The sequence below is a fragment of the Rutilus rutilus genome, assembly GCF_951802725.1.
Source record: "Rutilus rutilus genome assembly, chromosome: 21".
NCBI classification, from domain to species: domain Eukaryota; kingdom Metazoa; phylum Chordata; class Actinopteri; order Cypriniformes; family Leuciscidae; genus Rutilus; species Rutilus rutilus.
Genome location: NC_140226.1, coordinates 18,779,772 through 18,793,033, shown reverse-complemented (window position 1 = coordinate 18,793,033; position 13,262 = coordinate 18,779,772). Strand labels below are relative to the sequence as shown.

Sequence of the window (13,262 nt, the reverse complement as noted above, 5' to 3'; positions counted from 1 at the left end):
CATATTCAGCCTCTCAAGGTTGATGTTTTTAATGTAGAAGTTTTTAGGAGCATCATAGCCTCTAAATCATTCAGGACAAGGAAATGCTATATTAACGTCGTCTTCCATGCATTTTATAAATATACAAAGAACAACACTTGTGTTGCACCTGCTTAAAAGGATAGTTTCCTCAAAAATAAAAAGATTCTGTCAGTAAATATATTCACAAAATATATTTTATGTTCCATTTTTACGAGCATAAAACACAAGCAATCTTCTATTGAGCATGCTGAGATGCTATAAGGACCCGTTTGAGGCACAAGGGCTGTTTGTGCATGTATTTCCTGCTTGGAGAAGGCACGATAATCCTTTTGTGGCACGGCGGAGTCTTAAAGCCAGAACGAGGACAGTGAGAGAATAAAGGATGAGAGGGAACGAGACAGAGAAAGATTACTGAGGATCTTCAAGCTAAACACTATAATCGGGCTCATATTATCAGTGTGCAGTTGAATGTAAGGAAGTGCATGTTTGTGTGACTAGTGTGTGTTTTTAAAGTGCCCCTATTATGCTATTTTAAAGGTTACTAATTTTGTTTTGGAGGTCTCCTACAACAAGTTTACATGCGTCAAAGGCCAAAAAACACTTTCATTTTCTCATAATATAGGCACATCACCACATTTTTCAATGATTCTTAAACAAAGAGCAAGCGCTTTATGAATCTCGCGTTGAACAAGATTTGCGAGATTCTCCCGAGATTTGCGAATCAGTCGTCAGTAAAATGACGTGTTGTGGGCTGGTCAAGTTGTTCGAGGGCGGACAACATACAACATAGGTGGACATTATGCAAATGTATCTTCTAGTGACGTAGAACCGTAAAGTACTAAGATTCGAATAAAAAAACGACTCGTATTGGCGGTTCAGAGTCGATTCTTTCTTTTGGGAGACAATAACTTTTTATCATGCACTTTCGACTTTACAACTTTGCAGAACGTTTACATTCACAAACAGCTATATTACACGCTGCATGAAAGGGAATATTCAAATATAACGGGGCACTTTAAGAAGAAAGGAATTTTAAACACCCGAAGGAGCTATTTCAAAGGGTTTTATTTGAGTGTGCGCTCACTACGAGGACAACATAGATTAGAGAGCGTTTAGTGTGCGTGTTGTATTATCTCAATGTCAGTCTATGTTCCAGATTCTCCTCATGCTCTCCTCAGCTCAGACTGTTTCTCCTTCACTCTCATCTCATTTACAGACTAACTGATTTACTGCACACCAATCCTCCTCTCTGCCCCTCTCTCTACCTCATCAGACATTCAGCTCCATGCTGGATTGGGTGGATGATAAACAATGTTAGTGAGAGCTGAGAGGACACATACGTCAGCTCCCCTTCCCTCCATTGCCGTGCACAGAGAAGAGTGGAGATGATAGAGGAAGAGAGGAGGGAGGACACGACAGGACAGTGGGATGCAGAAGGGGAAGACAGCAGGCACATCAGAAGGAGAAGAGAATAGAGAACAGGCAAGGAGACATGAAGGGACCAGAAAGTAGGAGGGGCGAACAGAATGGAGGCAAAGAGAAAGTAGATTACATCAGAGCAAAGTAGAAGAGATGAAAAGGAAGAAGAAAGCAGTAGAGGAGATAAGTAATGACAAGTGGAAAGGTGACCAGAAAGGAGAAATAAAAAGGGGGGACAAGAAAGGAAATAGTAGAGGAGAAGACCAGAAAAAGGCAAAAAGATGAGAATGCTAGAGAGGAGAACAAAAATCAGAAGAGGAGACCAAAAAGAGTTAAGAGGAGGCAAGAAGAAAAGAGGAAATAAGATGAGAGAACACAAGAAAGAAAGAGACGAAAAGTAGAAGATGAGACAAGAGGCAAAAAAGGAAAGGGGAAATCAAGAAAAAAATTAGAAAGCTTAAAAGACAAGTACAAAAGAGATGAGGAGAAGAGACCAGGAGAAGAGGAAGACGATGGAGCTCAGAAAGGTGGAGAGGAGATTAGAGGAAAAGAGAAAGCAGGAAAAATGATGAGAGGAAAGATAAAAAGGGGAGGAGAGGAGAAAACCGAAGATGAGAGGCAAGTGGAGGAAAGGAGAAAACAAAGGGAGGAAAAAGTAGAAAGACGACGAGACAGGAGGACAAGAAAGAAAACAGAAAAAGGAAAAGGCGGAGAAAAGAGATTATTTTATTATAGATAATACTATAGTCTCACGTCAAACTCCTCACAGCAGCTCTAAGAACACTTCAATATCATCCATCCATTCCCTCTTCACCAGGAAGAGACTCCAGGAAGGTCACAGGTCATCTGGACTCAAACTGATCCACCGAGCTTTAATCGATTCTTCATTTTGTACCTTATGACCTTTGTGAATGACCTCTCCCCCCAACGTCTCACTGTCTATAAAAGATGTTAGCCTCAAACAGAAGCTCAGTGAGTGAGTGAGTGAGTGAGAGAGAGAGAGATCATACTCAGCAAGGCTGTATTTATCTGATCAGATATATATTGGAATACAGTGAAAACAGTAATATTGTGAAATATTATTACAATTTAAATAATATTTAAATTAATATGTAATATATGCCTCTGATGGAAAAGCTGAATTTTAAGCATTACTCCAGTCTTCAGTGTCACATGATCCTTCAGAAATTATTCTTATATACTGATTTGCTGCTCAAGAAACATTTCTTATTATTATCAATGTTGAAAATAGTTGTGCTGCTAAATATTTTTGTGGAAACCAAGTTTTTTCCCCCCCAGGATTCTTTGATGAACAGAATGTTCAAATGAACAGCATTATTTCTTTTGTAACAAATGTCTTTTCTGTAGGGCAGTATAATACAGCCCCTTTACGAGGCCCCATACACACACACCGGAACCATGAAGAAACGTGTTAGGGGTATGCAGTGTGTGTGACAGTTCTCAGAGCATGTGGTGGAAACTGTTTGTCACCATGACAACAAAGATCTCGAGGACAGGCCGGACAAGACACACCAGCAGCAGTGCAGAAGTGGGTAAGTTAAAATTGAATCTGGTTATTTACAACGTGCAGAAACGCTTAACTGTTCATGACATGCAGGTAAAGAGTGAGACAAAAATAACCTCTTATAATAGGACTCCACTGTGATATATATACACTATATATATATATATATATATATATATATATATATATATATAAATATATGTGTGTGTGTGAATGTTTTTTTTGTTTGAAGTAACACTAGCACACTTTTGTTGAAGTAAATCAGGTTGACAGGAGTCTGATTATAAATGCCGCTTTACAGAGCGGAACTGGGCCTGGAGTCTAATGATTGACACAAAAATCATGCTTCCCAAATCATTCAGGGCACAAGAGTCCTCCCTCTGTCTGGAGTGTGTGTGTGAGAGAGCAAGCAAGAGAGAATCCTTCACATGAGGGCCGGCTGGAAAGAAAGACACATGCAGCAAGAGCTCAGAGAAGCACTCCATCAATAATGCAACAGAACGAGGAATAAAACAAGATGAGCGCTACTGCATCTCCCTTTCACACTTCTGCATCTCTCTGACACAGACAACACTGAGACGCAAGACATGGACTGATGGCACCACCCGACCACTGACTCAACACACTGAAGAGAACAGCTCCTGATCCATGTGCCAAAGACATGAGGAAAATAAAAGAGCAGAGACTGAAAGACGGTTTAAAAAGCACAAGCATCTAGAATAGAGATGCTGCAATATTAAACTTCTGCCTGAAACTGATCAACTGATTGTTGCTGATAACCAATAAAAAGCTGATTCTGTACTATTTGCCATCTTACTATCTAAGCAAGTAAAAATAAAACACTACAAGTAAATGCTACAACTGACTTTGTCAATTTTAATATTTTATGAGAATGAAAAAATTGAAAATAATTTATTATGACATCTGCCAAAGATTACATTTAATACTGTTATTTAATTATTAGTGTTTCAATTATTATTAAAATGATTAAAGATTAAATTTAAGTGAGCGTTAGATGATGGAAAAGGTCATTTAAATGTAAACTAAAGGAAATTAGCATGAACAATTAAATATCCAAAATTGTTCAATATTGATGAATTAAAAAATGGCTGATAACCAATATTAGGTTTAAAGAATTATGCAGCAAGTCGGACACATTAAATTGATCAAAAGTGACAGTAAAGGCATTTATAATGTTAGAAAATAAGTCTTTTTCAAGTTTTTAAACTTTCTATTCATCAAATACATTCATCTTTCATTAAAATCACGGTTTTCAACATCGATAAGAAATTTTATTAAGCACCAAATCAGCGTATTAGAATGATTTCTGAAGGATTAGATAAACAGCCTTGGTGAAGAGACTTTCAATAACGTAAAAAAATATAAAAATAATTCTTACTGACCCCAAATTTTAAACAGTAGTGAACATTACTAAATGAATACTTTTAAGGTTGAGTACAATAGTCTATTAAAGAAACCTTCACTCCTTGTCCCAGTACCACACCAAATCCAACAGCATCATCAGAATGAGTCCAGATTCAAAATGCCGCGCTGTCTCTGGATTTAATCCAGCTGACCCGAGAGATAACAGGTGACAGGTGACTCTCAGAGTTACTTTAAACACGTGGAGTCAGCCAGCAGACACTTTGGTGCCCTGACAATCTGATTGTAGGCATTAACATCGACACCCTCATGAGAAAGTGGCACCCTTCCAGACGTTTATGTACGAGTTGCTTACAGGAGGTATCTGCGCTGCACAAAAGCAGTAATTTTCAGGAAAACAGTCTTGTATCTGAGGAAACTCTGTGCCAGCACAGGCTGTTTATACACAAGGATGTTTGATGGAGCTAATGGTGACGACCACAGGGCTGTAATTTTCCTCCTCTGCAAAGCTGCTATAAAACCCTCAGCTAACGGAAGGATAACAAAGTGCATTATTCCCTTTCTGCATCATTTAAAGCCACTAAATCATTCAGAGCATTTCTCTCATCTGAAGAGGAATCAGTTTATCAAGTGCTCTAAAGACACTGTGTCTGTCTACTCATGAGGGCAGGATTTTGGACAGCGAACTGAGCAACTGATGTAAGTGCCAAAATAAAAAATGTGACTGGCAAAAAAAAAAAAAAATCTTCATGGTCCCATGATCCTTCAGGACTCAACCTAATATGCTGATTTGCCACTCAAGAAACATTTTTTATTATCATCAATGTTGAAAATAGTTGTCAGTTAATTTTGTTCTGGAAACCATGATCCATTCTTTCAGGACTCAGTGATGAATAGAAAGTTCACAAGAATAATTTAATTTGAAATATAATTTTTTTTAACTGAATAAATGTATTGATTTCTTTAAAAAAAAAGAAGAAAAAAGAAAGAAATCCTACTGACCATAACTTTTTAAATGGTAGAATATTTCCGATGTTGACCCAAGGTAAGAAACTGTGCTTAAATCACCAGCATAAACCAATAAAAAAACAGTTTGAAGACCAGCATCCAACAGTCCACAAAGCAAAGTCGACTGAAGGCCAACAAAGCAAAAATAATCTTGAGGTCCAGTTACTTTCTGTGACTGCTTCATTTTAATGACCATGCCATTTCTGTCCTCCCATCCTTCTTTTCACTCCTCCACTCATTTCTTTATCCAATTTAGCTCCCGTGCACCAATCTAGGTAAAAAGGGGTATCTATCTTTCTCCACGCAGGAGGGCATAATTAATTTTGACAAGCCCTCTGACTGACATTTGCCATTTTGTGTGGGAACACACATGCTGTCAAAGAGCTTTGGAGAGAGGAGAATATGACTTTATAAAGGGCACCTGTTTAAAAGAGCAGCATTAGATATATTAATTAGGGGTGTGCGATATCAGCAACAAAAAACTGGGATTTTGTCTAACGATAATCAGACGATATTTTTCTGAGTGTGTTACTGTGCTGGTACCTTGGACAGCTGACTATTTAAATGTAGCCTATGCTTAATTTATTATGTCAAATCATTACATTTAATCAATAAATCCAATTAGAATAAGACACTATAGGGCTGTTACCAATCAAATGAAATCAGTATCAACTAAATCCATCTTTGCAATGCAGAGGAAACAAAGAAGCTGCATTTAGATGCATTTACACAGACTGTTTAATGCAGCTCAGAGATGACAAATGAATAACCTACAGTTACAAATGTACTGTTTTGATTTTTAAAAAATACAACGTTGATGTATGAAACCATTTTAAAATTGAAAAGATACTTTAAATATGAAACTAAAACTGCCAGTAGGTGGCGGCAAGTCACTGTTAATGAGCGAATCATCGAGTCATTAATTCAACAGATGATCTCAAACAGCTGATCATTTCAGGAACAAAGCATTTGACTTTTATTGAGTGAGTCACTGAATCATTCATTCAACCGATTCGTTCAAATGGACGATGAATGAAACGAATGACGAAACCCCGCTGTGTGTTGCTCAGAGACGCAAAATAGTTCTGCTGTGGCTTTGTTTGGAACTACGCTGTTAAGCGAAATAGAGCAAAACAGGCATATTGTGTCACTTAATATGAACTTTTGGTTTATTAAACTGCTGTATAAAATTAATAGCACATTTGCAATCGTGCTGATATTTGGGGGGAAATTAGCACTCTCTGTGTGATTTAATAACTTTATCATATGATATAAATATGACCTAAAAGACAAATACTCATACAGGGACATTTTTACTGCATTTTAATAGAGTAAATCAAGCAGTGAGAGCATGCAGTCTAATTGCTCACGCACAGTCTAAGCTAGTCCTGAAAGGCTACATCAATTAGTGTATGCACTCTAAGCGTGTTTTTTAAAAGTGAGGGACATACTCGATAATGTCAGATTGCACATCGTTAAAACAAAAATTACGATCCATTTTGCACACCCCTAATATTAATAGATCACAGCAGAGGAAACCGGCTGAATGCTATTACAACCCTTCACTACAAACATCTTAATGAGAAAAAAAGTACACTGGGGGAAAAAAAAAACTCAGCAAGAGAAAAATAATGTATCTTGCAGATTTTGACTGTCAGATATGAATTGTGTGCATTGTTCAGAGTTTGTCCTCTAATGATGATCGTGGTGGAGATTTAGAGAAGAAAAAAAAAAAATAGGTAAAGGCATGAATGTGCATCGGATGAGTGCACACACATCCATTAAAAGGTTTCCAAGCCATCACTCACTCTCTCCGTTTTTGGTGTTTGATCGAGGGAAGTAGGAGTGCATCCTGCAGGATGTTGCGGCAGGTTTGAAAAGCTTGTCAGAGCTGACCCAATTCACCACTGTCCATTTCTGTGAGTCTCTGCAGAACCTTGCTCAAGGTCCGTATTACACCATCAACTCCTGTTTTAAAAGCTACATATAAATACACTCAAGATCCAAGACTCGGGCTGTATCCTAATGACTGCCACTAAAAATTAGAAATTTAAAAATGTATTTAACTAACACTGTTAGTTTTTTATAACCAATTATAGTGTATAAATATAATATATAATTTCCTGGCCACTCTTTTCCATTTAATGAAAGTAAAAAAGGACTGGGGCTGTCAAGTCTAATTTTTTTTAAAATTATTATTAAAATGTTTATGATGCATAAAAGCTCAAATCTACATGAATTGTAATTGCACGGAAAAATGTGACTACGTTTATTATTCAGAATTACTCCTTTTGTGTTCCCTGGAAGAAGAAAAGTTAAAAAAAAATCTGTAGATATATTATAAAAAAAAAAAAAAAAAACCTCAATTGACTACAAAGATGTAAGGAATTTATAAATGATTCCAAATGATCGCAGATTCGTATTGCTTAACTTTAATGAATAAGGCCTTTTATCACAATAATCTTAATCCAAAAATGTCATTATTTTTTACATTGAGTTAACCTCTATGCTACAGAAGTGCATCAGAGGTCAAAGGCGGCAGTCTGATCTTAAGTGATTAGAACCAGATATTAATAGATCATCAATATTAGAACATGAGCAGATCTTCAAGGCAGCACAATCTTTTCAATATATTATGGTCACACACACATACAGTAATGAGGTCGCTCCATAATCGCCCACCACTGGCTGTCAGCTTGATGATTATATGATCCACAGCTCCAGAGAGAGAAAATTACAAACAAATAAATGAATATAAACAATGGCTCATTGACAAAGAACTCCACTTAAAGCAGACTGAAAGAAATATCCTGCCTCTTTCTACATGGCTTCTAACCTGCCGGGATCATTTTGATCCGTTTGAAATGTTCTGGCACCGCACTGAGAGCTCGGGACCGAGGGAATTCACCCACATGATAATTTCATTTAATTGGACTGTGCGATAATTTCTGCACATTATGGTGACTGAAATGTGCCTATACTAATTATCAAAGAGAGAGCGAAAGCTACAAAGAGAGAACAAAAGAGAGAGCTAGAGAGGGGTTGGGGGGTGTTGTCCTGGCATGAGACACGCTCTCAAACAATTATGGTGAAGATGATTGAAGCAAATAAAGTTCATATTCTACCATTTTTGGCTACAGGATTTTATAACCACGAATGTGTCAATGCACACACACTCACGCCATCTGTACCTCAGGAAGCATCAGGATGAAACACTGACATTGAACTACAGTAAAACAAAGATATACTGCTTTAACACTGCAGAAACAGCTAATCCACAAAAAGTAAAAAAAAAATGCAAAACATTTGTTCAAGCAGTATATTGAAAACCTTATTATAAAAAAAATAGTGAATGACTCAAAATATGTAACGCCAAAAAAGGAAAGAAACTACAAAAAACTTGCAACCCCTCCAACCACCTGGCTCCTTTTTGCTATGTAACACCTACTTTAAGACCTAAACAATTTCCAATGACTAAAATCAATATACATCTTTTCCCTCTTTGAATAGCCTTTTCACTCACAAAAAAAAAAACATTACAGAAGTAAATTGGGTTGCAAATGCAACAGTCAACTACTTCCTCTCAGACTGGTACAGTTGTGCCTGTAGGTATAGTCTTTTATTGACCTCCTGTGATTGTACGCCTGCGCAGAGGTCAGGATCATTTCAGATTAAAACAGTTAATAATTGATCTGGCTTTGCTGAGGTCCGAGGGCTTGCTAGAAGTAAACCAACTTATTTATGTAGCACATAACACTGATATATGATTTTATCAGACTGGATGTGGCAGGGACGGAGCGTATACAGATCTTCTACTCTCTCCCCTTCTATTAAAATGTTAATGTGGACAATGAGGTTGATAGTTTATTAACACAGACCAACGGACAGGAGACCAGATAAGGGCAAAGAACAGGATGGAGAATCGTAAAACGTATAGGGGAAGGAATGTTCAGACGTACGCAAGGAGGATGAGGGGGGGAGGTTGTGTTGTACTTTATTTCCACTGATGTTGAGTAAGGAAATAAGAATCATACTCCTCAAGGGTAGGGGGTGAGTCAGTGTTCGGACACACTGTGCTCACGGTAGCTTGCGTTTGAGTTTTGAGTTGGGCTGCTGTAGACGAGGATTACAAGAAAACCATTTCTTCACATTTCATCCTCAAAGCTGTCAGCATTAAAGGCCACTTAAATAACATTTATTTACTGTGAGGGGCCCGTGATCTAAAGTTCAGGGATACGTTTCATTTCAAATGTCAATGTGATCATTTTCTAAACTGTCCAATGAAATATATCCGTAAATCTTCCTCACAAAAATGACTTCTTAATGAGTTTTTTTATTTAGTCTTTTGATAAAGGCCAATTGAGCAAGACAAAATACACAGATAAAAAAAGAAGAAGCATGCTTTAAAACAATTGATAATTTCATGTGAAGTGTTGCTTCTCAAGTGAATTTATTTTGTTTCAGGGATTAACATTTTTTTTTTTTTACTAGAAAATACCACAAAATTTTTGGAAAAGTGTGTTTACAATCAAAAAAGTTTGAGGAAATGGCTGTCTTTACTCTTAAAAAAAAAAAGTGTGCGTTAGCCTGGAGTAAGCAGGTAAGTTCTGAAACATCATGCCTTGCATGCAGCCATTGCAAGTTTGAGTCAAGCTAATTTCCAATCCTTTCATCCCTAATCTCCTCATCATTTCCTGCCTAGTCTCTGCTATTATTGCCAATAAAACAAAAAAGAAAATGTTAATGCACTCAGGCTTTTATGGTCTTAGTATTCTTTCTTAAGAGGACAGGATAAATAATCAAAAAAGCCTGAAAAATAGTCAGGGATTATCGATAATCAGAAGACCAGGACACTTCATGTCAGTTTTATGTACATATGTAATTTATCAAATCCCAAATATGCCAAATGGCCACCATTCCACACCTTCTCTCCATTTGGATGCTTCTCTTCTCCTCATCTCTCTGTAGCTTTACATTGTTCTTGGCAATAAAGACATTTGACGTGTGAGCCTTCTCGCCGCCCACCCTCTCGATCTCCCTCGTTCGCTCTGTTTCCGCGGTTACCAGTCACTCTGCTTGGTTATGCAATGCACGGCGCTCTCAGACTCCGAGACGGGACCTATAACCACACGACTGCCATCGGCTACGGACAGAGAACGGCAGGGTGGGGAGCTCGCAGCTGCAGGTCACCAATCTCATGAGCGTCCGGAGGCATTTGCGCGCATCTGTAGCGCTTCTACACCCAAAGAAAAAGAGGAGCGCAAAAGAAGAAGGGAAAGAAATCGCGGAGGAGGGAAAGGAGAGAAGGTGGGGGCCGGTGTTTATTATAAATGCTGAGACACCTCACTTTCAGATGCTAAAAGGGTCAGATAGACAAGAGTGACAGCAGAGAACGGGAGCGTGTGACACTGAGAGGGAGGGGAGAGAAAGGAGGGGAGAGAAAGGAGAGGAGGAAGAGAGTGATTTTTTTAAGGGATATTTTGGTAAAAGGAGAGAGAGCATGGGTGAGGGAGGGGAAAGGAGAGCAGGGAGTGGATTTCTCCGAGCCCCCCTTGAATGAAAGGTGTAAGGCGTTCAAGCTAAGAATAAAAAAAATAAACAACGCTGGGAAGAAAAATAAAAGAACTGAATGAACGTGGAACAAAAGGAAGGTCTGGTGATACATAATGAGGCTGGAATACTGACACAGAAAGAGCGAGAGAAAGCTAGAGGGAAAAAGAGGAAGAGAGAGACAGAGAGAGAGAAAGCGAAGGGGAGGGACGTTGGGGACTGAGATTGTTGTCTGCGTAACGCACACGGCTCAAGGAGATGCTGTTGTAGACCTACTCTTTTACCCTCTCTCTTTCTTTCTTTCTTTCTTTCTCTCTCTCTCTCCCCCCTCTCTCTCTCTCTCTCTCCACCTCTCAATTTCTCTTTTCTCCTTTACTATCTCGGGGACATCGGATGTTTGGCCAGCTGGCCCTCATGTTACCGTCAGCCCAGATATGCCTCTCCTGTGGTGAACCCACAGCATGCTGGATCTTCCCCCAGATCTCCCACGCCATAGGGTAAGACTCTCTGTTTTCTTCCTACACTTTCTATGTTTATTGTCTTGCTCTCTCTTCACCGTTTGTATCAGTCTGTCCAACTGCTTTATTGTCCACTTCGCCGAGCTGTATGTTTGGCCCCAAGCTGCTTATCGGGGTGGATGTTCTGGTACCTAGTTGTAAGAACCTGGACGTATACGCTTCTATGTGTGCTCCAATGAATGTGGCACCATGCTATACCATTAAGAAAAGACGGGATGAGAAAGAGCTATCGTTTAGTGTGCGTGGCAGAGGCAAACAGCAAGTGAGACGGTTTAAATGTACAGTAAATCATCTCAGCTGCCGAGAGTCGCCCTGTTGTAGCAGCTCCGCAGGGAAATATCATTTTCTGAGGGGGAAATCCATCACAGAGGTGGGGGGAGACATCCTCTTTTGTGTTCATTACGCCACACTCGCAGCTGGGCAATCAGTGGAGAGAGAAATCTCACCCTCTGTGCCGCTCCACTGGGCGTTCGGTCTGGCTTCTGGATGGGTGCTTCTGGTGGCCGTCTGAGAACGTAAGGTGCGGATGGGCCACATGGAGGAACGGAAAGAGGCTTCCACGTCTTGTTGATTGTTTTTCTCACATTGCTCTCCTGTTTCTCCACAGATAAGCACCCTGGAGACAGAGGTGGGGGGGTCAGAATGGGAACGACCACCGTCAGTATAGAGGAGGTCCGGGCGCTAGAGGGAAAAGAGGAGCGAGAGGAGTCTATCTTGGCCCTGCTGGGGATCATTGGCACCTTCTTGAACCTCTTCGTCATAGTGTTTGTTTACATTTACACCACTCTGTGAGAAGGATCCACGCGGGTCGGAAGCAGGTGGAGGCGAGAGGCGGGGTCCAACAGAGATATGACAGCAGGGTTGACGTCTCAAAGAGAAGAACATGGAAGATGACACTGGGCTGCTCGGGACGGGGAGAGTGACGCTTATTCTTGACCTCTGACCCCGGGCGGATATATATCAATGCAATGGACATCAGCTTATCACAGGTCTCTGGACACACAGAGAACAATTCTTCGATACGACAGATTCGTACCCTTGCGAGACCAGTCATGGCCCAAGAGACCTTTCGTTTACCTGGCTATGGGAATTACATTGAGCACTGCCTACTTTCGATTACAAGGACACAGGTATGCAGAAAGACCCTATTGGTCAAACACAAGAACGTAATAGGGCAACAGAACAACTCCCTCCGAACTCATCCACCAATAGAAAGAATTCTGCAATAAAATGGAAACATTGGAATTATAAAATATTTTTCTATTAAGAACAAAAGAAAGAATGAGACACTTCGAGACCCATCTGCAGGTTCAAAATGCTGGACCTTAAGGGGACAGGCTGTTTGGTGACATATGGACACTTTTTCACTACAGATCCTCCGACTGGTTGAGGGAAGATAAACAGACAAATATGAGTGTGTGTTTTCTCTCTGATTTGAGTGCGGTGTCAGACACGTTGTTTCAGTGCAAAGGAAAACACTTTTGTATCAATACATGATTACATACTAGATGTACTGTGCCATAGGGAATCTGATCAATAAAATGATATTCTATGAATCGGGATGTTGTCAATGACATGCATGTGTGGGGAAAATGCTTAATGTTTTAGCTATATTAAATGGTCCTGTTTCGAGAAGACCCGAGTTGACCAATCACGTATATGCTGCCCTTGCACGTCTATGAGTGTGAGTCATGCATTTGGATTTTTGAGTGTTAGTAGAGCTCAGCGCACCATAAGGAGAGGCAGGTGAAACAACAAACAGTTGCGAAAAAGCTACAGAGAGAAAAACAGAGAGAGGAGGAGGTTGAGGCAGAGATGGTTACTAGGTATTAATCCTC

At 39.6% G+C, this 13,262-nt stretch overlaps 2 protein-coding genes across 11 annotated transcripts in view; one reads left to right on the top strand and one right to left on the bottom strand.

Moving 5' to 3' along the window:
- Nucleotides 1-13,262, bottom strand: part of birc6 (baculoviral IAP repeat containing 6) — a 96,066-nt gene that overhangs the window by 18,326 nt on the left and 64,478 nt on the right. The window lies entirely within an intron of this gene.
- On the top strand, nt 9,849-12,050 carry LOC311280943 (uncharacterized protein). Its single transcript, XM_084393492.1, has 3 exons — nt 9,849-10,663; nt 11,312-11,403; nt 12,032-12,050. Exons 1-3 carry the CDS (start codon nt 10,439-10,441, stop codon nt 12,033-12,035), a joined length of 321 nt encoding a protein of 106 aa, XP_084249618.1. The 5' UTR covers nt 9,849-10,438; the 3' UTR covers nt 12,036-12,050.